Raw genomic sequence first — 23,824 nt, 5'->3', positions numbered from 1 at the left:
ACATGCTCCTTTTCACTCCTCATAGCTCTGGAGTGTTCCCTGTCAGCTGTGAGAACCAGGCATTGTAGTGTATAACTTTCCTCCTATTCTTCCAAATGTTGCTAGCAGGTTCCAGGAAATATATTTGCTCTCCCAGGGAAAGTTTGGAACCAGTTTTGTTTAAAAAGCAGTAGATTTTCCTGGAAACCCATTTGACAGGGCAGGCATGGAAACCTCTCAGCACTACACTTTCCTGCTTTGTGAGGCTTAATATTTATTTCTCAGCATGCAGAAATAGTTTTTTTTTTCTTTTCATTTAAACATGGGTTGTAGTTAGATGTGAGAGAGATTTAATCTTTTTTTTTTTTTTTTTTTTTTTTTTTTGCCCAGGGCAGAAATGGCACTGTTGTATGGGGATAGAAACCAATTTGGAGCATTTATTATGTTTTGTTTTAACTGAAAATCCCAGAACAGCAGCTTGGCAGTACCCTTTGTAGTTACAACCTACAAAGTGTCCAGCCCAGCCATCTTTTGCATGGGAAGAGTGAAACCCAGAGCTGCCAAATGGATCTTTTTGAGTAGCTGTTGTTCTTTTGGGAATGAGTGGGGATTTATTTCTTTTGCAAATGGTATCAACGCACTGTGCTTGCACTTTAGAGATGATATTGAGACTTCCAATTCTGTTACTTAATTGCTAATGTTTACTAGGTCTCACTTCTGAAAGTAAGTTAAGATATTTGTGACAGTAGCAAGGTTTGGACACTTTCAGAGCAGAAACTTTCAGAAAAATATGGTTTCTTGGCTCTGGATTACAGCATTGGAGTTGTTTTCTGTGATGCTCTGCTGATTGTAATTAAATGTCCCTGTAAAGAAAATTAAATTGTCCAGGCAAAGGGAAACTATTTCTATGAATCTAAATGGTCTGGGAAGATCAGTAAATGCCACACAAGAGCTAGCCAAGTAAAATAGGACTATTGAGTTGTTCTGTTTATATTCTTTGGAAAGCAACATCTTCTAAAGCAGCTCGACAAAAACTGCTCTTACCATAGAGAAAAAGAAGCTGACACAAGTGTGGCACCTCCTCTGTGGTGCTTTTATCCATGAAATGAGGACGGGCTGAGGGAAGTGCTGTATGATTCATATAAGGCAAGTCTGAACTCAGCCAGTTCCTTGGTTTAGTATAAATATTTATGGCATTGAAGGGGATTTTTTTTTTTTAATATTCTTCCTCATGCTCCGGATCCTTGTTAGATGTCCTTCTCAGACATCTGGTGTGCAGTGGTGCTTGTTTAACCCCCACCCTGCAGTTTTCCTGCTGTGGCATCTCGGAGCTCTCGCAGCCACTCTGTGGTTGGCGTGGATTAAACCTCCTCGGGCCAGCTGGGGCAATGCTGACGTGCACACTTTTCCTGCTGAACACTCCAAACCCAGAGGTGAACACTCTGCTCTTGTCCTGCTGCAGGCATCACACTGAGCCATTTACCAAAGGTAGCAAAAAATAGGAATTCCAGCATTAGCAAGGTTGTTTACAGAGCCTTGGCTGGGTTCTCTATCTTCAGAAATGTTTCTCTCTCTGATGTTACATAATCCATGTATTTAACTCAGCTTGTCACAAAAAAAAAAAAAAAAAGCTTAAAAATTTTTATCTTTCTTTAAAAACTCTTAAAAGTCCAAATATGTAAGACTGTGACTGCTTTGAGGTACATTATGTTTTCCTTAACAGCTGATCCGTGGATGTTCTGCGTTTTTCTTTGCAGTACAGTAAATTGAACACTACCCTGGTTGAGTTCAAGTGTTTCTCAATTGGTGTGTTTAGCAACAAGTATGGCAGCAAACATTTTAATGCTCACATTTGCATATATTTTTAATCCTCTCTGCAGAATCCTTGCTCTCGCAGAAGCCCAGTTAATTCAACTTTTAGCCAGCCCTGTGAAATAAACAATGACCGTTATCCTTATTTACAGTGGGGAATAAAGAGCTGTAACTGGTTGAACTCACAGAAGTCTGGGATAAAGCTGACAGCAGCATTCCAAGTGCCTCAATTGGAATATTTTGCCGCAGCTGCTAAACCTTACTGTGACCTCTTAGTAAAGAAAATTGCTTTTACCTGTTTGAGATGTTCAAATAAAATATGTAATTAATCAGCTAAGCAGGTAAAAACAATGATTCTTGGACTGATGCTGTATGGACCTGATCCTTACTTTGTCCTCAGCAGTCATGGAGGGGAAACAGGAGCTTTTGGACCAAATCGTTGTGACTTTGGTCCCTGTGTAGTGGATTCCACCCAAACTGAGGTGATGGAATCTCCTTCTGTGGATGTAGTTAAGTCTTTTTAGGTGATAAAAGGAATGAGGCCCTGCAGACAATGCTGGGAAGAATTTGAAGTTCCCCTGTCTGAGCCACAGGACCTCCCCAGGTCAGTTCCTTGAGATCACAGCCCGTTGAGTTGGATAAAAGGAATGTACCCACAGATGTTAATTTTTATATTCTCTTTGCAGGATGAGTTGGGATCAGAGACTTAATGAAATAGCAGTTCAGCTGTGCTCCTGCAGTGCAAGCCAGGCTGAGCCCATTTATGACCTGAAGCAGGGCTTCCAAACCTTTTAATTACTAATGCAGTGCCTCACTGCCCCCAGCATTGCTGTTTGGTTCCACTAAAAACTTCACAGTTAATACAACTCCTGCTTAATTATGGGGTGGAACATCTTAAATGTGTGATAAGGGGGTAGAGAGCTGCAGAAATGTTTTTCAAGTGAGATGGGGAAGGTTTTAACAGGTGATTCACTGGGGAATTACATCACAGCAATGCAGTGAGAGGTGTGATTCCTGGCTCCTGTGGGAATAGTGTGACAAGAGTGGTGGGTCACAAACACACAGCTGATGTGTTTTTGTTACCTTTGTTTTACCAACCCATCTGCACTTCCCTGTCTTTCTGGGTTCTGTCAGGATTGAGTTGCTTCTGCAGCTCTGAAATAAACAGAGAAGGAGCCTGGAGTTGTTGTCAAAAAGGAGATTCAGCTAAGGACTAGTAAAGATAGGGCAGGAAGACACAGCTGTGGTTGAAGGCAGAGTGTAACTTTGGTGCTGCTCACCCCTTCCAACCCCATGACTGTCAAGATAACTTCAAAAATAAGAACCTCTGCTTGTTCTTGTTTTTCCAAGAGTTCTGGAAAACCTGTCCTCAGTGCCCAGAAAACTGTGAGAAAGGCTGCCCAGGCAGCATGTAATTTCTTGGTAGCAAGCACAATCCCTCCCTCTATCTGCCCTGCCTTCTCTTCCCCTTGGAGAGAACATTGCTTTGGACAGAACATTGATTTGGAGTGACCCTGCAACTTGGCCCCACAAAGCAAGCCCTGCTTGTGAAATAAACAGGCGGGCTCTGAGCTGGCCAGTGCTGCCATCCATCCCCTGGCACCACGGGACTGGCTCCCTTGTATCCCTGGGACAGCCTCCAGCAATCCCAGCGCTGCTGCTGGCCTGGTGGGAGTGCTTGAATTCACATCCACCACCTTCAGTCCTTCTGGGCAGGGATTCATTCTGTGCTACCAGCTTTTTCACAGCTAAACTTTGCAGTGGAGCAACAGTTTGAAAGCTGTTGTGCTCTGGTTAGCTAATTTTTTTTCTGTACGTCTCTTCATAGCCATTTTCTTTTTTCCCCAATAAAATCCATGTAGTTGTGTGTCATGAACCCAAGGTTAAAAACTGCTCTGTCAGAGGCACAGATTTAGTTGCATCTTTTTCCTTAGTGCTGCTGTGTGCCTGTTTGTTTTGGAAGACAGTCCTGTCAGGAACAATGGTGATATTTTGGCTTTTATATGTTTCTTTACACCAGCATCCATAACCCTGGAGAAATTAGATAGAAGCCTTTCCTCTGAATCTCGTGAGCTGCACTGTTCTCTGGGCTCTTCTAGAAGCCTCCACAAGTTCCTGGATAATAAAACACTGCACGAGAGCAGCATCTGAGGGAGTGCTGAGCTCTACCTCAGCATAACACAAAGCCAGAGGAGTGAAGCTCCAGTGTTATGCACCATCCAGGGCTTGTGCTGAGCTGAATTTGCTTTATTTTCCTGTCTGGGGCAGTGGCTGGGCCCTGTCTCAGCCCTGCCCAGGAGGAAGGGGCAGGCTGGCACATCCTGCTCCTTTTCCATGCTCCAAAGAGGATCTGGTTTCCCTCTGGAAGGCTCCTCTGCTTTGCTGAGGATTCCCAATTTCCCCCTGCCCCGCGCAGTTGTCGCTGCTCCCTCGCTCTGCTCTCCCTCTGCACCAGGGATTTTGGAACCCCTTCTGAAGGACAAAGGGATTTTGTTCTCCACAATGGATTCTTTCTGGGAGATGGGTTGGGATTGTTCTGCTGCTCAGTGGATTAAAATCTTGGGTATTCTGCCCAGTTTGGCAGTTTGGAGGGGCTCAGTGTCCCTCACATGGGAGACCATGGGGCTACACATCAGGTACCAAAACCAGAGTAGAAATCCAACTTTTTCCTGTGTTTGTGGGGCCAAATGTGATTTTTGTTTTCTCATTTCACTGTGGTTTAGGAAGAGAATTTGGTCACTTGGATGCAAGTCCCAGGGATCCCGTCTGGATCTTGCACAGTGCCCTGAGCAGTGACCATGCTTTATTCCAGATCCATCCCAAAGGCAGCGCCCATCTGTGCATGTCTTTTCCTAACATTTTAAATCCATCTGCTTTTCTGTTCATGTTTTAAAACATTTCTCTCCTCTCTTGAGGGTCGTTTTACCTTCCAGGTAGGGAATTTGGGGAGAAATAAAATGGGAATAAAAGAAACATTGCTGGAAAGTGCGGTATCAGATTTCATAGCTCTTTCAGAGAGCTCATTTTCTTGATGGTCTGAATTTTTTCACCTGTAGCAAAGGAGAATAATGTGAGAAAAGGTGTTCAGAGCATCTTTATTTTAAACTGCAATAAAAGCCTGTTGTACTTCTAAAAATAGGCTCCAGTTGAAATAAATGGAATTTTTTTTTACCTTTCTGTTGCACCTTTTGCTTCAAATCCTTATGAAGGAGAGTGGGCACAATTTATTGGATTTACTTTTAATGTGACCCTGTTGCAAGTGAACATGTCAGAATTAATGTTTGAAGCATGCTTGCTGTAGTACATCCTGACTGTGTTCATACCCACAAGGGACACTGAACACCCAAAATTTAATTTGTGTTACAGGATCATAGCCATGGAATATCACCCATTGGAGCAAGGGCGGGGGTGGGGGGGGGGAGTTTAAACCTGAGTATCCACAAACAATATCCAAAAAACCCCCAAAACCAACCAACCAACCAGAGGGAGGGTAGCAAATATTTTCTCTCTAGGGGGAATGATTCAAGTCTGAGCTTTCACAAATTGAATTTGTCTCTCTTTGCCATCACATGACAATACAGCTATAAGGTAGGATTTAGTGCATTGAAATAATGCTTTAGCCCCAGTTTTACAATTTCTTCTGTCATGACCTTGCTGTGACTTTGATTTACTTTTGGAATAGATGGCAGGGCTTCTGGCTTGGATTTTTTCAGCTGGTCTTTGATTAGTTTAGCTTTGTCATCTTTTAAATTACAAAGTCATTTAAGACTCTCAGTCTTGGTGACCAAAAAAAGAACATCTAGATCTGAAACCACCTTTGGTCTGGGAAACAACAGCTTCAACGTGTTCCCTTAATTATATTTCACTCACCAAAAAAAAAAAAAGAAGTTGATAATGCTTTTACATTTTCAATAAAATCACATTATCACACGTGTCTTTTGCTGCCCAGTAAAGAGGAATGTCATGTTTGCTAAGCAAAAAGGAATATGGAATTGACTGTTTGCTGCAGGGAGTGTAGAGGATTCTCCTCCCTTTGTCTTCCTTCCTCCCCTCCTGTGTTTGGGATGGCCAAACTGCTGCCCTTGGCTGGAGTCAGGAGCTGGGCTTAGCCCAGAGCGTGGTTCTTCTCTGAGCAAAGACAAAATGATAATGGTGCTCATTTTTAGTCCCTCTTCACTGCCTTTGGATGGTTGGTGCAAGCTTTTCCTGGGAGAGCTGGCAGAAAGGCTCAAAGGTTGCTCCTGGGGTGCAGCCCTGCTCCTTGAGCACACACCCATCCTCTGTCAGAGAAATCCTTTCTGACCCTGATGTTAACAAGTCCTGTGGCCAGCCCTGGTGTTATTTATCTGGGGATCAGTGTAGTTGTACCATTGACTTCATCCAAATCGTGCCTGCCAGATAATTGAAATCTTGTTTTAGCCACAGTTTGCACGAGTACAGGTACTCTGAGTAGAAAAAGCAACACTTTTTTCAGAGTTCTGTAAGAGTTACCTAAATGGGCCATGATCTTAGTGAGAGCTGCAAATTCATGAAGTAATCTCATGGTCTAAAGTTAGACCCAAGTCTGAGTTCATTGTTGGGCTGGAAGTGAACACAGCCTCACAGTCACAACTGTTGAGGTGTGAAAGCTGCAGTTTGACAGAGGAAATATTAAGGAGCTCTGCCAGACCACAGCATTAAAATTTATTCCACCCTGCTTTCTTTGTGGCAGATCTGCTGCCCTGTTTCTTCCCATGCCATCAATTCTTGCCTCCTTGCCAAGGAGAGCCCCTCAGCTGGTACCTGGTATTTTTAGGTACCGGGGAAAATACCAGGTACCTGAATTTTTCAGGGAAAATTTTCAGCCATTGTTGAAGTATTCAGCAAAGATTTTTTTTTAATTAATCTTATGTATTTATTAAATAGTTTATGGAACTGAAGCAGTTCCCCAGCCACGGCAGTTGATGTAGCCATGGTATTTTGTACAGCTGTGCTTTTATAGCACGAGGGGAGAGAATTTCAGATGAGTAGTCAGTTTTTCACACTACCTCTGAGGGAGCAAATAGGGTAGTACTGGCTTGGGGGAGGCAAATTTGCCATTTTCTGCCTGTTGCACTGTAGTTTTTGGTACATCATGCAGCATTTTCAAGGCCTATTAAGTAGAAATGATCTCTAATTTTGATTAACAAGATATTTTTGGAAGGATCCTCTAGCGAGCCTGCTGCAGGCTGCCAGTGATGCTGCTGCACCAAATTCTGGCTCCTTTGTGAGGCTTTTGAAGGGAAGAGGAGGAAAGTGGGTGGAGGTGATTGAATGCAGGGGTCACTCTTTAATGTCCCTGCCTGCAGTGTGCAGCAGAACGTGTCCCTGCTTGGCAGGCAGGGGCAGCTGGAGGAGCCAGCACAGAGCAGTCGCTTGAATCACTGGATTTTGCTTTTGGCCATGGGTTTTCTGGCATACAAATCTCTGCACAGTGGTAGCCAGAGCTTGCTTCCAGGAGTAAGTGCTTTTCATATGTTTTGTAAACGGAGGAGAAGAGGCTTTTTGCCAATTTTTCTCCACATGTGTATGTGACTTTCTGGTTTCCTAAATTAGCTTTTTGTTATCATAGCAGAAAGTCAGTAAAATATGTGGCAGATAAAGGAATCAGTAAGTTGGCCACAGAAAGAAATCTGTCAATTATAATAAAGAATATTTCCAAGATCTGATGTCTTAGCAGCATGTTTTAATCAGGCTGTTGCCATTAATACTTAATTTTTTGTTGTTCTGTAGTTTGCTGTTTTATTATGCTCTCCAGATAGGCCTGTTTAATGTACTCTAAAGGAAATACAGACTACTGTGACTCTGTTTACAGTGGTTGATGTACTATTTCCCAGAATTAAGTCCTATTTAAGCTCATCTTAAATCATCTCTTCTGTAGAAGCAACCCTGAAATAAAGTAGTGGTGCAGAATGCTGGTTTTTGGGATAAGGGATTTTGTTTGTTTTTCTGAGTGAGGGTTGCAGAAGTGCTCAGCAATGATACAAATAATATAATTTGTAATTCTTTGTGGGATGTCTCTCATGGTGACCCAAGATTTCCTCCTGAGAATGAATTAATTTGTTGTCTTTGGTCAAGCAAGTGAAGCAGATATGCCTGGAACTGCACACTTTTCAGATTGCCTGCAGCCAGTTTCACACAGATCTGATTTCAGGGGAATTTCCCAGTGCCAGGGCTGTCAGTCCTCTCCCCCTGTACAGTGGGAGGTGCAGTGACACCCAGAGCAGGCAGCTGGCAACATCTGCACAGGGACTCGGTGCTGCCTTGCAATTCTCTGCTGAGAACTTGTTCTCATGACTTGCTGAATTGAGTAATTTGTGGTGGCTTCCCTGCTTGGTATTTGATATCTCAAATCATGTGATTATTTTTATTTTGTGCATGAACTGGAATTTTTATGCCATTTATTCCAATTTTTGTTGGCACAGACTGATTTCTGTGTTTGCCATAGTGGAATAAAACATGCAATAGTTTAGAAATTTGTTCCAATCTATGTGTTATTCAATCTCCTAATGATTTTTAGAATATAGTGATAGAAAATAAAATAAATTTTATTTTATACTATCTTTTTCACATCTGTATTGCTTTTGTGAAGATCTTGGCTTTTCAGCATATGCCATGAAAGTAAATTTTGATCTTGAACCAATAGAAAAAGCTGCCCGTGAAGGTCTTCATGTACTACTCATTCCTGGGAGTTTGGCCTTAAGAACATGAGGCAGCTCCTCTCACTAATGAGAGTTTGTCTGCAGGTATTGGAAAAGGTAATTAAAGGTGTGATGCCCATTAATTAAAGTCTGTTTAATGCTTTTGTCCATGATTTTTTTAATAGAGTGGCCTGAGGTCATAGTAATTCAATCCAAGACCTTAAAGGTAAGGACCTTGATGACAAACACCACAACTGAAGAATTTTAAGGGTTTTTTTTTCCCTAAAAGTTAATAAACTTGTCAGGAATTCACTCTCGTAGGTAAATCCATCTGTCAGATGAAGAACAAAGATGGGCGAGGGCAGTGCCGGGTTTTTCTTTCGAGGAGTTTTATTCTAACCTGCCTAAGGTCTGCACCATGTCACTCTTCAGCTGGCAGGACAAAGGCACATGTGGATTTCTGGGTTGTAATTAATGCTCAGACTCTGTGCATCACAAGCAGCCAGCGGGTCAGAGGAAATTGGGAGGGGGGATAGGATATGGCAGCCCTGTGTCCGTGCAGCCCATACCAAGTCACAGGAAGGAAGCTTGCTGCCAGAGTAGTGTATATTTTGTTTTTCCAGTCTTTGGTGACTCCTGGAGCTCTCAGACAGATTTCAGACCCCTCTGGTGTCTCTCTGTCAAGGCACACTTGTTAAAACACGACTTTTGCTGTTGCGGACGTTCCTCTGGGGCCGCGGCTCCCGCTGGCCAGAGAAAGGCAAACAGAGGTGGACATCCTCTGTTTACACAGAGCTGTCCCAGGGCTGTGAGGGGCTGGGAAGAGCCCTGCTGGCCTGACACATACTGTGTTGAGTGGAAGCACTTTCAGCCAGGCTCCTAAGTGGTTAAAATAAAGCACATTCCTGCTGACTGCATGGGCTGGTGTCAAGCGAGAGCAGAGCTGCTCTATAGGCAGACACTACGTCACGGTGTTATCTTTGTTTAGCTTGTCTGTGCTCTATCATGTTGCCCAACAGTTTTAATAAAAAAAGAGGAGGAGGAGGAGAAGGGAAAAAAATAAAAAGAAGACTAGTATGAATAGTTGTAAGTAGAAGTATCTGAAAGCAGCAGATCTGGAGTGCCTTCCACCAGCTGCTGGCTGAAACAAAGAGGAGCATTATGAGAGGCACAATAAATGTGTTTGCTATCTCTGCTCTCAGTTGCAGGGCAGACACAAGCCGTCACAGTAATGAATTTTGAAGCCTGGAGTTTGACTTGGGGAATTTATAAAACACAGTTGTTTTATCAGAGTGTTGCCTTGCCAGCTGTGTGATGGGAGTCTGGTTTCCATGGAGTGTGGTCAGCTGGGGGAGACAAATCTAGTCCTTAAAACAGCATTTGGGGCCATAGTCTCCTCTGTGGTTTCTCTCTCTCTGCTTTAAATTCACGTTTGGTAAGGAGGAAAGTAGTGGGGAAGGAGTTTTATTTAAATGAAGAGCAGTTTCAGCCCTAATCAAATATGCACGCCCCACATAAACTCAGGGTGCTGTGCAACAGCACAGCACAGGAACAACAGCAACAGCAACAGCAGTACAGGAATTTCCATTTCATCCCTCTAAACAATGTAAAGAGATAGTTTCCTTGAGCTTCCCTGTTGTCTGGACTCTTTTTGACATTGTTCTCCTGCCTGGTGTGGGCAGGAGGGACTCTATCAACTGAACTGTCCTGTCAGTCCTGTAAGAGACTCTCACTGCTCCCACCTGTTCAAAGTTTGGTGAATTTGATTCATTTTGGCCCAGTGGTGCTGGTCAGATCCTGGTATGTTTAGCTGAAGTCTTGGTGTTCCCTGCATAATCAGGAAAATGCATTACCAAATTGGATAGGCTTTCATTAGAAGCCCTTCCTTTCTTTACTAAATTTCTTTAAAATAGGTTTCTTTCAGCATACAATAGCATTTTTAACCAGATTTTATACTCAGTTTGAATGTTAATATATAAATGCTGTTCTTACCATACATAGAAGAAATGAGTTTTTTACTTTTGAAATAATATCCCAAATTTTGGTAATTGTATACTATCAGGTCCTGTTTGGGGAAAAAGGGCAGGTTTCTGATTTACTGGATTGGAGAACGTCTAGAGATTTCTGGTGTTTTGTAAACACCCAAGTTGGCTTTACATGGGTATTTAAACTGCCCAAGGCACTTAGGAGTTGCTCAGGAGGCAGTGGGAGTGAGGTGCCCACATGGAATTTGTAATTGCTGTTGTGGAATTTTGTGTTGGAGTCCCCAGAAGCGATGGGAGATCCTGCAGGGAGAAGAGTGATTGTGCATGGGTGGGAGGACACAGCCTCCAGCCTCAGGTGCTGAAAGCTTTATCTTTTGACATTGCTTTTAGATTATTCCTTTTCAAAGACAGGAGTGAGGGAGATTCCTCATGGAGAGGAACTGGTGTGATGTGGTTTGCTTTGAAAGTTTAGAACATGAACACTCTGTAGGTGGGGGTTTCTATTGGCAAAATACAAAGGAAAATGCACAAATGTACTGATCTGCAAACAATTTCCAAAAGATGTTGTGTTGATAAAAGCTTTTTTCATGGCACTGGGGTAGTTGTGGGTGCTTCTCAATTAATGTTTGGTTGGAACAGGAGAGCTCTGGGTGTCTGACCTAGAGCATTTGCAGCAGGGCAGAGTTTTGGCTATTTAGAGCTGAGATGGAAAGTTCCTATTTAGATTTGGTGCCAGAGTCTTTAATAGAAATCATGGCTTGTGGTGTATTATAGGTCAGCGTATATTTGCTAGTTTATATTATGCTGACTAAATTGGCAGAATGCTTATTTTTACTGGTAAACATTCAGGAGGTTTTCTCCTCGCTCCTTCTTTTTCCAACAAAATGTTATTTGTCGTATGTAGGAATTAAGGCAGCATTTTATAAATCATCTGCCTCGGTGATGATGTGAAAATGTGTGGTGGCACACAAAGATTTCCATTGTCAGGTACCACAGGGCTCTAGATGGAGTTAACTTAGGCCTAATTTTAGGTCTGGAAATTATGGCTGTGTAAAAAACAAAACGCTTCTGGCAGTGTAGGAAAAATACAAATTTTAAACTCCAGCAAAAGCAGCTATTTCGGGGATATTACCAGAATAGGTAACCCTGGTTAATTTAGCTCCTCTCCAAGCCCCTGATGGAGCCCCAAAAGCGCTTTTTTTACATCTTTAAATCCCTATGAGGTCTAAATATGACCTGAGGATGTGAGTTCCAGTGAAGTCCATAGTGGTGAAGTGCAGCACTGTGCTCCAGGCTATAGGAGTAGTGAGACATTTAATTGAAATGGGAAAAGCCCTGGTCACACTTTAACGCCTGCTTAGCAACGATCTGTCCTGTGCTTGTGCACAGCCAACTGTGGCATTGCTGGAATTGCTTACACACAGCTCCCATATGCTGGCAACGGCTTTTTCTGGGAAGTGTGAGATTATATAAAAACTTACCATCTACTCAGTCTGCCGCCAGCTGGAAATTAGCATTTCTGTGATTCCTCTGCTGAAGAGTTGTGCTCTTTTGTTCGTGGGCCCAAACATAATTTTAAAGTATAGAGAAAGACATTTAGGGACATATTTAAAAGTTGAATCAGCAAGTTCCAGTTTCCCCCCTGATTTTTCCCTTGCATAGTTATATAGCAGACAAGCTTGTTTTGGACAGCGTTTTATAAAGGGAATCATCTGAGAATCTGAACGTTTATTCAGTTTTAGATCTGAAATATTTGGCATTAACGTGAACTGTAGCCCTGGAATTTATAACCGCGACTGTAAGAAGAGGAACAAAGCTTTTATTTCTCTGTGAATAGTCATGGTTTGCAGAGTGAGGTAATCACAGCCCAGTGCTGGAACTGCAGCCTGCCAGGGGAGGAATCTGAGTGAAAAAGCTGAGAGGGACTCTGAGTGAAAAAGCTGAGGGGGAATCTGAGTGAAAAAGCTGTGGGGAGGGGGGAATCTGAGTGAAAAAGCTGTGGGGAGGGGGGAATCTGAGTGAAAAAGCTGAGAGGGAATCTGAGTGAAAAAGCTGAGAGGGAATCTGAGTGAAAAAGCTGAGGCGGAATCTGAGTGAAAAAGCTGAGAGGAAATCTGAGTGAAAACGCTGCTGCAAAGATGGGTTAGTTCAGCCTTTGGGATCATCCGGGGTGAGCTACCCCTCTCCTGCTGCCTTTTCTCAATGCTTGTTCCAGCATAAAGGCATTGGGATGCCTTGTCTGTCCTACAACAGCATCGTGTGCAGTCTGGGGGACGTTACTGGGGAATTTCGGGGGGCATTACTGGGGAATTTTGGGGGGCATTACTGGGGAATTTCAGGGGTTGTTACTGGGGAATTTCAGGGGGCATTACTGGGGAATTTCAGGGGATGTTACTGGGGAATTTCGGGGGGCATTACTGGGGAATTTCGGGGGTCGTTACTGGGGAATTTCAGGGGATGTTACTGGGGAATTTCGGGGGGCATTACTGGGGAATTTCGGGGGTCGTTACTGGGGAATTTCAGGGGATGTTACTGGGGAATTTTGGGGGTCGTTACTGGGGAATTTCGGGGGGTTTTGCTTGGTGCTCCCTAGAGGGGGATGGTTGTCGCTGTTGTCCCCGTGGCGGTGACCCCCTGTCGTGTCTCCCCGGGCAGGTGAAGCGGCGCTGAGAGGGGAGCCCCGAATGCAGCCCCTGCAATCCCCCGTGCTCAGCAACCACCGCACGGGCCCGCCGCCCATCAGCCCCAGCAAGAGGAAGCTCAGCATGGACCAAGGGGACGAGGAGCTGGACTGTGAAAACGACCACGTCTCCAAAATGAGCCGCATGTTCAACCCGCATCTGTAAGTGCCTCTCATCTGTCCCCGCACGGAACTGAGCGCTGCGTGCTAAAATCTGTTAAAATCGTGTCCTGGCTCCAACTTTGTGCTCGGTTTTCTCCCTTTGTTCCAGCTTGTGTGGGAGATCTGCAGAAGAGCCGCCGTGATTAGATGGGTTTTCATGTTTTCTTTTGTTTTTGTACAGCGTGAAGTAACAGGAATTAGCTCAGCCTAACTATTTATAGCAAGCCATACGTATTCACCTTGCGATTTCTGCAGTATTGTTCCCTCGTTCTTTGTAAGGCGCTCCTTTCACTTCCCCCCATTCTGAGGCTCTCCGGCTGGGGGTGGGGAGGCAGCAGCAGCAGCAGGAGGAGGAGGAACACAAGTGCTTTGCATTTTTCCGAGGCCAGGAGCTCGGAGCCAGCTGCTTCCTGGGCTGCCTTGACAACTGGGCAAGCGGCAGTTGTTGCTAAACATTCCTGCTCTGACAGTCAGGTGTGGAATGTGCCGGCCAGGTAAGGCGTTGATGAGCTGTGTTGGGCAATCAGCAGATGCCATTCCTGGGAATGCGAGCCTGGCTGGCACTGCTGGAGAATTCCTGTCATTCCTGCCTGGAGGAAGCGATGGATGGAGCTCCTGTGGCTGCTGCCTCAGCTCCTGCAGCCCCGGCATTCCGCGCATTCCACAGTCATGGGATGTGGACGGAGGCATTTATCCTGCCATAAATCACCGCAGCCTTACTCACAGGCTGGGCCCGCAGTCTGCAGCCTTGGAATTTGTTACAAATCGGGAATCCAGCGCTGAAGTAATGCAAAACAATAAAAGCTCGCTTCTCATTTACAACATATCTCCTCCTCCCCCTGAAAAAATTAACTATTCATAGCCTTTCTCTGGGGCCAGCAGGGCTTGGAAAGAACCGTGTGCTGCATTTCTGGATGCATGACATAACCGAGAAGATTTATGGCATTTTTGAAATGTTATGTAACTTTATGGGGGAAAAGTGTGATTTTTTTTTTTAAGACTCATTTTCTACTGATGAAATAAAACACAGCTGGCAGTTACGTACATTATAACACTTTATATAGCGGAGGCCATAAAAATAATGAAGTCTGAACCAACAGACTCATGTGCAACCAAGGTTCAAAACTAAAAGATGCAGGCAGTTATTTCATGTGATCCCTTAGCTAAATGTCAGAGCTGCCTCATATTTTCCAGTGTGGTACATTTTAATGTTTTTTTTTCAATAGATTCTTTCTGTGATTTCGTATATGAGACATGCATCTTTTCTTCTTGTAATTTCTGCCCAGGGTTTATATGACTTAATCTGTTTCAATTAAACTATCTGCTGCAGATGAATTATAATCTAAAATAGCATCCATGAGGCCATCTCTTTTTCTATTTTATTTTGTAAGTTTGATCTGGCCATACAAAAGTATGCTTTTAACGGAATATTGTAAAACCTCAAACATTTATGATTCATCTGAAATAGCTGGATTTCTGTGTGTTTCAGATATATCAGAAAAATTCACAAACATCCTCTGAATTTTATTCTCATTTCCCTGCCACTGCCTTAAATGAAGTTATTTTTTGGACTGTTTTTCATATTTTCCATCTTTTTCTGATTCTGTTGTTCTGGTTTAAGTATAGAATTGGATTACTCAAGCCCTGTGGATCTGTCCAGAGAATTTTATTTGGGAGACGGAAAGTGTGTTATGGAAGCTTGGCTTGTTCACACCCAAGAAAACACAGTAGATTTGGGGAAAGAATTATTTTCTGGAGCATGATAATGGCATCCATTGTAGCGACTTGGAGGTCCTGAAAATGTAAGGTTGACAATGTTCAGTTTAGAAATCCAAATGTGTGAGAGATGTGGAGTGTAGTGTGGAGATCAGGTGGCACGGTGTCTGTGGTGTCAGCAAAGACATTTCTGTGACTGGGACTGTAAAGATTAGTTTGAGGCTGTGTGTTTTGAACTTTTCGGGGCCAAGTTCCCTAAATGCACAGGATGAAAGTGTTCTGACACAAAACCTGGGCGCAGCTGACAGAAGTCTTTATAACCTCCAGCAGCAGCTCTTGTTCAGGCATTTGGGTCTTCATGATGGTGCTGGTAGAACTGGGAAGCAGTTGTGTATTCATTCTCTTAACACCAGCATCTTGTGGCTGGAAATGTAATTAAATAGGCCAAGAATTGTGTGTTTGGTTCATTATAAATGGTGGAACCTTTTCATTAGCAATTTGATCTTAACTCTGAGGTAGCAGCACCCCACTGTGCTTCAGCAGGAATGAATCCATTGAAAGGCTTTGGATGTGTTATTGGAAATCCAGTTACGTCAGCCTTTTGTTGGGAAACTGAGTGCTTTGAGACATTCCCTGCTCAGGTGTAATTCCCTGAAGGATCATTTGTGAGCTGTGCTTGGGTATGTTTACTTTTATTGTGGAAAAGCACAACTATTGGAGTGCAGTCTCTGGAGCAGAGTGAATCAAATGCCCTGGCAAGCCTAGCAAGATCCTTAAATGTGTAATGGAATTAATGTGCAAAGAACACTTTATCAAATGTGATTTTTCAAAGGAGAGAATTCTCAGTGTTAGGATAATAATATACTTGAGAGCTTGTGGATTAATTTAAAAAAAAAAAACAGCATGTGACACTGCCTCCCTTTCATGTACTTTTATAGCTTCTGTGTTTTTGTGGTGATAGAAGTTGTGAACACCCATAAACTCCTTAGCTGGGAAGAACAAGTACTTCCAAATTAAAATATAGTGACAGGTAATATGGAATTCCCTTATTTGAATTTCACTCTTTCTGGTGTGTCCCTCAGGTGTTTAACTTGAAATGCACCCACTGAAGTTAAAAGTCTTGCTGAAGTAAAACGTGCTTTTGGCTTCGTGCTGCTCTGTGAAGGAGAAGCGAGCTTGTTTTGAGGCTCGGCTTGAAACGTGGCTTTGTTTTCCCGTGAATTCACTAAAACCACCGTGGTTTAGAGCAGAGCGATTGGGAAATAGGATTACACGAGAATTCTGTGCGGGGCAGGGGCGGGTGGCTCCGTCCTGACCCGTCCGGGGAGCGCTTGGGGCGGGGAGCGCTGGGGGCAGCGCTGCCGGCCCGGGGCCCTCCTGCCCTCTCTCCCCCCTTCCCGGGCTCCGTCCTTCCCTGTTTCTCTCCTGCTCGCCTTCCTCCCCTTCTCCTTCCCTGTCTCCTCCTGCTCTCCTCCCTCCCTCTCTCCTTCCCTGTCTCCCTTCCGCTCTCTTCCCTCCCTTTCTCCTTCCCTGGCTCCGTCCCGCGCTCCTCCCGTGCTCCCTCCCTCCTTCCCTCTCTCCTGCTCCCTCTGTCCCTTTTCTTCCCTCCTCCCTCTGTCCCTCTCTCCTCCCGGGTTCTTTTCCTCGCAGCAGGGCTCCCTCTTTCCCTCCTTGTGTCGCTGGTTCCCTCCCTCGTCCCTCCCTCGTCCCTCTGCCGTCCCTCCCCGTTCCGCAGCCCGGGCACACAAAGGCCGCCTTGTCCCGCCCGCCCCGCCGCGCTGAGAGTCCCCAGCGCGGCCAGCGGGCACGGCGCTGCCCCTTCCAAAGAAATGCCCTTTGGAATTCAGCCGGGGACCATTATTTTTGTTCCTTCTGCTCAGTACGTCAGCCTGGAAGCTGGCGTTTGGGGTTTGGGACCAGCGGGCTTGTGCGTGGAGAATTTCCCCCTCGTTCCCGTTTGGTTTGGTGGCGTTAGGATTGCGATGGCAATTTATTTGTGTATAAAAATCTTCCTACAGCTAAATGCTTGCAGCTGTGGAGTCGAGGGAGTAATTGTCTCGATTTGTGTGATAAATAATTTGGCTTTTTCTTGTAGTAAAAGATCTGCACATGACTTAAGTTGCTTTAGTGTGTATCATATAAAATGATGTGTAGTTTCAGACTCTTCAAATTCTGGGCTGTCTTCAGTTTTATTACACTGAAGAATGATGTCAATCCCACCCAAAAGACTCCAGAAGCTGCCTTACACTGCAAGTTTTTTACCATGAATATCCAGTGGCATTTGCTCACTTTAATGACACGGTGATAGAAATTAGTGGGGCAGCCTTTTAAAAAAAAGTGTGCTAAAAGTTACCTTTATTTTAAGACCGTGAATAATTCAGGCTAGAACAGACCATTTCATCCAACCTCTTGCTCAGAGCAGGCTCAGCTGCATCTTCAGCAAGTTTAGAGTTGCTCAAAGGGAGAAATTTTGAGTAAGATTTGAAATATTGAGTAAATAAAGTTCCTTATTAGAGGGGGATTCTTGTCACCTTCCTCCTTAGCTTGGTTGAGAACGCAGGGTGGAAATGTTCTGCAGAAAATCAGGTCCCTGTTGTGGAGGAACGTGGCTCCAGCAGGGCTTGAAAAGATGCAGAACTGGCTCTCAGAAGTAGTGTGGGAGTTGTCAGAGAAGCTCTTTGCTGCTCTTTGGGTTCCAGACTTCATGTGGTATTGAGAAATATGTTTCCACTGTCATTTTATTGTGACAAATCGGAGTTGGGAAAAAACCCCAGCACACAGTTGAGAACACCCAAAGTGTCTCTCATCTGCTGAGTGAAGTGTCTTCACCCAGTTCTCAGCACATATGTGTTCTTGAAGGATTTTGGGGTTCACCTGGGGCTCTCAAAGCAGTCCTGTTGGGCTTGAACTCCTCCGTGGATCCGAGCCCATGTGGCTCTTGTTCATTAAGTGGACAAAGGATCACAGGGCAGGTTTCAAACTGCTTTTACTAATTTTTTTTTCCTTTTCTTGTCTGCATTGCTTGAATGATGGAGTGAATCAGACACTTTCTTATTTATTAATGGAGATCACACAGTGCACAAAATTAAATTGTTTTCAAGAAATATATGTTAAATGGAACCTTCAGAGACAGACTTGAAAGAGCCACCATATCTGAGTTAATATTTAACACAGAGTTGTGCAGTTCTTAGCCACGGGGGAATTTCAGAAAGCACTCCAGTCCCTTTCAGTTGAAGCACATGTGAAAGGTTTGTTAGGAACAGTTTCAGGGCTAAAAGCAATTTGATTGATAGCTTATCAGTACTTCACAAAAAGACCTATCTGTCAAAATTTGGGTAGATGTTGAGGTACTTGAAAAACCAGGCAATGTTAGCTCAGGTGTCTCCTCCACTTGCAGACAGAAGGGGTTTGTTAGCCAGCTCCAGATTTCTGCTTTGATATCATGTTTTGCACTTTCATTTTCCATCTTTTGTGGAGGAGCATAACCCTTCCACAGTGTGGCAAGACTCCAAGCTGCCTCTCGAGGGCAGAGCTGTGTTAGTGTTGCACAGAAGGGTTTGATCACCCACTTAGGGAAGGCATCTGGGGTGCTGTGCACTCAGGGGTGGAATGGGAACCACAAAATCACAGAATATTCTGAGCTGGAAAGGACCCACAAGGATCATCGAATCCAACTCTTAAATGAAAGAGGAATCCCTTGAGCCTTGGTGTTGGATTTTTACCCCAGGGTAAAAGCAAAATTTTACATTATGTGAATCAACCTATGTCTACAAGGGGTGAAATTCAGCACCAATCCAAAATCCTGAGGTCTTAGAAAGAAGCAAGAAAAGAACCAGTAACCTTTGCAAACATACTCTGGATGTATATCCAATCCCATGGAAACAAAGGTTTAATCTCACTTCTTTCTATTTAACAATTTTCCCAGATGTTTCCTGCAGTTTGACAGATGTGCCTTTTACTAGAAAGTTGTGCTCTTGAGAATGAGAGTGTTATGGACACAGTTGCTATAGACAATGACCGTGTGAGGGTAAGGTTTGGAATAAAACCTTACATTAATTTCTCCTTGAATCAGTAGTTTTGTTCCCCAAGCTAGCAGTGCTGATGCTGTGGGATGGCAGGCACAGCCTGGCAGGTTTAACTCCTTCCTGCAGCATTGCCAGGTGCTGGCAGACTGCTGGAATTCCCAAACAGTGATCTGGGGGAAGAAGCTGAGGGATCCCAGGGAATCCTTGAGCTACAGGGCTGGGGGTTGTGGGATGCCCCGAGGCTGGGCTGGTTTGAGGATTATCCTCAAAGAAAGAGGAAGGGAATAAAAGGGCTTAGGTGCCATTGGGGTCTGGAGGGCTTGATCCCGGTGCTGGGGTCTCTTTCCCAGTGGGAATTCTGCAGAGATGGACCCTGGTGTGGATGAATCCCCAGCTGGATTGGTCCCACTGTGGATGATGGACCCTGTGTGGGTGGGTTACAGAACATTCTGAGTGGAACAGAACCCACAAGGACCATCAAGTCCAGCTCTTCAGTGAGTGGCCCACAGGGGCACTGAAGCCACAGCTGTGGTGCTGTTAGGTGTGGATGGATCCCAAGGAGATGGATCCCCTGTGGACATGACTGACACCCCTGACATGAGCAATGTTCTGCTGCCCAAATGATGCTTCATAAACCTTCGTCACATTTTTAATAGTAACTGCCATGATTCACAAACCAATACCTTCAAAAGGGAGTAAGCAAAATCTCCAAACACTTTTGCTTGTGATCTGCTTTTCTAATTAAGACTTCCCTAAACCAGAAGCTGCTGTGAGAGGAGACTGTTGATTGCACAGTGTGGGGTGCCTGAGCTGCAGAAATGCCCTCCAAACACTCATCTGTTGCTGCTGGGGTCCATTTAGTTACCAGCTTTTCAAGGAAATATTTTACTATATTGGTCTGAATAGCTGTGCAATATACAATGAAGCTGTTACTGTTTTTATAGTGCTTCTAGAGTTTTCGGTAATTCAGATTTTATTAGCAATTGCAACCAGTTTCAATAAACTTTTAATGAAATGTTGATTCCTTCTTTAAAACAGCCTGTGAAAAAGTCTAATTTCTTGAAACCAGTTGTTTAAACACTGCTCTTGGTCTAAAGGCCTAAAGAGCCTGGGGTTTTTTTGAGAATTTTTGAAATGTCTGGAAGTGAGTTATTGTAATTTCTCAGCTTTTCCTGCTTCACCTCTGCTAATGTTACGGTGTATATCTGATGGATAGAGACCATAATTTGTAAATTTGAAGGATCCCAGGCCCTTTTCCCTCTTTCTCATTAGACCCAGTGAAGCTGGAAGGGGAGGCTGTTTAGTCCCATTTTCTCGTGATGATTTGGCACAGTTAATTCCAGCACTGTGACCTTATTTTCAGAGACTGGTTTGTGTTGTTAAAGCTCTTACCAAATTAATTGGCCATGCTTATGCTGTTGATATCTTTTACTTCCCCTGTCATTTATTTGAAGAAAATTATTAATCTGCTCCTCTGCTGTAAAATTCAACTTCATGCAGGCTTTTAGGTGGTGGAACTAGGGGAAATCCCACAAGACATGTGAGAATTTGGGGTTCATGGACTGATTTAAGCTTTTACCCACTTTTGCAAAAACAGTTCCATGACGGGCATTGCATGATGATCAAAAATACTTTTTCCAAATAAAAAAAAAAGTAAAAAATATTGCAAGGAACAAACCAGTGAATCCTCTGAGAGAATGTAACTGGCATTTTGTATTTCCTTTAACACTCCTGCCAGGTTTCACCCCTGAGTTTGAACAGCAGCAGGTTTTCCCAGAGCCTGCAGGACAGCCTGAAGTGCCCTGGCAGTGCTGAGTGCCCGTGGCTGATCCTGGTGCCCTGGGACATGACCCACTGCAGCATTTGATGTGCAGCCTTTCCCCTGACACTGGCCCAGGGTGTTCTCTGGGTGATCATAAATAGTTTTTATGGTATTTTCCAGTGACTGAGTATAGAAGGCCCGTTGTATGTGCCAAGTTTGACTTCAAAAGGAATTAAAAAGCTGCCCATGACCCCTCTGATGGTTGGGTAGGGTGCAGGAGGACATGTGTGCCAGAAGTGTTTGGGTGGGCACTGCAGTGGGTGCAAATGAATCCCTTCACAGACTCTGTCCCTCTGACCCCTCTGACCTTGGAGATGTTTCCATTAAAGCCTCCCTGCTCTTTCCCTACCCTCAGGTTTTCATTCCTGCTTGTTTGAAATGTGGAGTGTCTCTTCTACCTCATGTTTTTATCATTTGCTCTCCTGGAAATTCCCCCCTCCAAGCATCAAAGTGCCTTAAGTGCTTGCAGCAGCTCAGAGCTCTGCAAGGATCATTTCTTTTCCCTTCCAGCAGTGATTTGCTGTTCTAGATCCCATCCTGTTCATCCCAGTGCCTCCAGTGTCCTGCCATGCTCCACTCCCTCTGCTTCACCAGCTTTGTTTGACTGCCTCAGCTACCTCAAAACACCCAGGCACTGTGGTGGCTTCTGCAGGGTTCACTTTTGAGCTAGAAGGGAAACCTGAGTTCTGGGCTGGGCTGGCAGCTGTAGGATGGAGTTCCTGGCACACTTGGATGTGTCTGAGTTCTGCTGAAACTGCCATCCAAACAAATGCTCTCCAAAGTGCAGTGGCAGCATCTCCCAAGGACAGACCACATCCTCTGCAGGGCCTTTCTCAGCTTCCCAAGCACTTCTGCCTCCTGTCATTAGCTCTTCACAGCTGGCAGAAATAATTCTTCCATGCAGCATTTTTCTAGTGTGCAGAGCAGGATTTTCCAGAGGCAGCTGGAGCTACTGTTGTTCTTTGAAGAGAGACTTATGGAGAGGTGGCTGAATCAGATAAATCCCAAAGAGCTGGTTGCTTGTCCTGTCTCCTTTCCAAGGACTGCTCTGCTCCTGGGCAGGAGCTGGGAGAAAGAAGATGGAGATGCCCTGGTGCAGGTTAGAGGATCAAAAAGTCTCTCCTCTTGGACTGATGGGATTGGTGAGAAGCTGAAACTTTTTGACTTTTTGACTTTTTGTCCTCAATCCTTGAAAAGTAAGTTGGCTCTGATGGAAGCTCAGCTGCTGGTTCCCACCTAGGAAGAGTTAAACAAAACTTTGAAGATGTGGAAAAGGGTCATGTTTATTGTCCAGAAATCATTGTGCATTTTAGAAAAAATTTGCTGTGATATTCATTTATACCTAGACACTTTTTGTGGTAACACTGAAATCTGAAGCTTTCTCTTGTTCTAGCTCCACTTTTTGAGCTATTCATGATTTTTAAAATTTTCTTTACAGGCTAAATTTTGTTAAAGCTACCTCAGTAGAATTAATGACATCGGTTACCATTTCAGAAGTTTCCTGGGTATTTATTATAAGTTAAATTCTTGTTGTGTCTCAGGAATGGCCTCACATAAAAGCTTTTCAAAAAATGATGGAATTTAGAATGAGCCATCAAGTGTGCCAGGCAAAAGAGAACCTAAACATAGGAGTTGGAGTAGGTTTGGAGTTGGAATATATTTGGAGCTGTGCAAGGCAGCAGCAGTGCAGAACAGAGAAGTTAGTGAGTTGTTTTTCCCCTTTTTAAAAGAAGTTGAATTGCAGGTAACCTGCAGTCTGTTCCTATTGCAGCAAGGTCACTTTGTCATTGTTTCTGCATTGTATCTGTACACATGTTCCAGCAGTGACAGAACTTCTAATTTAATAAATCCCTGGGTTTTACTGTTATAAAGCAACCAGGGCTGACTTCTAAAACAATCCTGTCAGTGTTGGAGCAAAGGTTGCCTAACATTAAAAAAGAATCCTGTGAGAAAAAGGAGTAGGATCTGAGATAGTGTTAATTGATTTTACTGTACATTAGATTCAGATTTCAGATCTGTGGGCTTGGCTTTGGACTGAGGTCTTTGGACTGCGGGTCTCTTGCATTCTTTCACACTTGTGAGTATGAAGGCTTCAGGAAGGGAAATTCATCTATATCTGAATGTGCTTGGTGCAGGCTGTAATGGGACACTCCTTTGTGCATTTCACAGCTTATTATTGATTTCTTTCTTCTACTGTGAAATCTGTTCTCCTGGTTGATTCCATTTGCAAGTAACTGTCTGGTCCAAGTTTTATCTCTGAAAATCCTGTTTTGGTGAGGATAAATATAGAAAGTCTGACTTGCGTTTGTTTATATGTGAGATTATCCCATTTCTTTTCAGTGGTTTTTTTTTTTCAACGGTTTAGACATAAAGGTCTTTCCTTTGAGGGAGGGTATTCATTATGTCTCTCAGGAAACCATACCTGGTTCTGTGGCAGGAGTGATTCCTGCAAAAAACAAGGTTCTCTGCAAGTTTTGGGATGGAGTAATGAGCCAGAAAAGAAAAAGGCTCAAAGGAACTGGGGAGCACATAGCTGGTAAAGTGGGATGGAATGGGGTTGTATATTTAAATGACAGTCATTCAAGAGGGCATTGGGCTGTTTGGAGTATTTTCTCATGTTCTGAACACTACAAATAATTGGCTGAGACTCAGAGCAAATTGCTGCTGCTTTCAGGTTTTATTGGGGGTTTTGTTTGTTTTTTTTAGTGAATTTGTATTGCTTAATTCAGAGTAAGGAACTCTTAGGATTTTTCTCCCTGGATGTATATAATTGTATTTTGAAATACCACTTTAAATTCTAGATTTCCCACCTCGCAGTAACAGAATTAAAGTGAGCAAGTAGATACTTTGCAGGAAATGATGCTCATCATGTGGAGCAGATATTCTGTATCAGTGGCTTAGAAATTCTTAAGCAGCCTTTAACAAAAGCAGCTGCCCTCTTTCAGACCTAGTGAATAAAGGCAGTAGAAGACGTTGGAAAACAA

General features: G+C 43.9%; 1 protein-coding gene across 3 annotated transcripts in view; it reads left to right on the top strand.

Annotated features, from left to right (window-relative positions):
- The window catches only part of VGLL4 (vestigial like family member 4), a 77,581-nt gene that overhangs the window by 40,042 nt on the left and 13,715 nt on the right, over positions 1 to 23,824 (top strand). For 2 of the 3 annotated variants that reach the window (XM_053954009.1, XM_053954008.1), the window contains one exon: positions 13,091 to 13,277. In XM_053954009.1, coding sequence (XP_053809984.1) covers positions 13,091 to 13,277 — 187 coding nt within the window. Of the gene's footprint in view, positions 1 to 12,498; positions 12,578 to 13,090; positions 13,278 to 23,824 lie in introns of those variants that run through there. The other variant, XM_053954010.1, reaches the window with a different exon arrangement.

The sequence above is a fragment of the Vidua chalybeata genome, chromosome 12 (assembly GCF_026979565.1).
Source record: "Vidua chalybeata isolate OUT-0048 chromosome 12, bVidCha1 merged haplotype, whole genome shotgun sequence".
Lineage (NCBI taxonomy): Eukaryota > Metazoa > Chordata > Aves > Passeriformes > Viduidae > Vidua > Vidua chalybeata.
The sequence above is the reverse complement of the archived record's forward strand: the minus strand, read 5'-3'. Positions and strand labels throughout refer to the sequence as shown.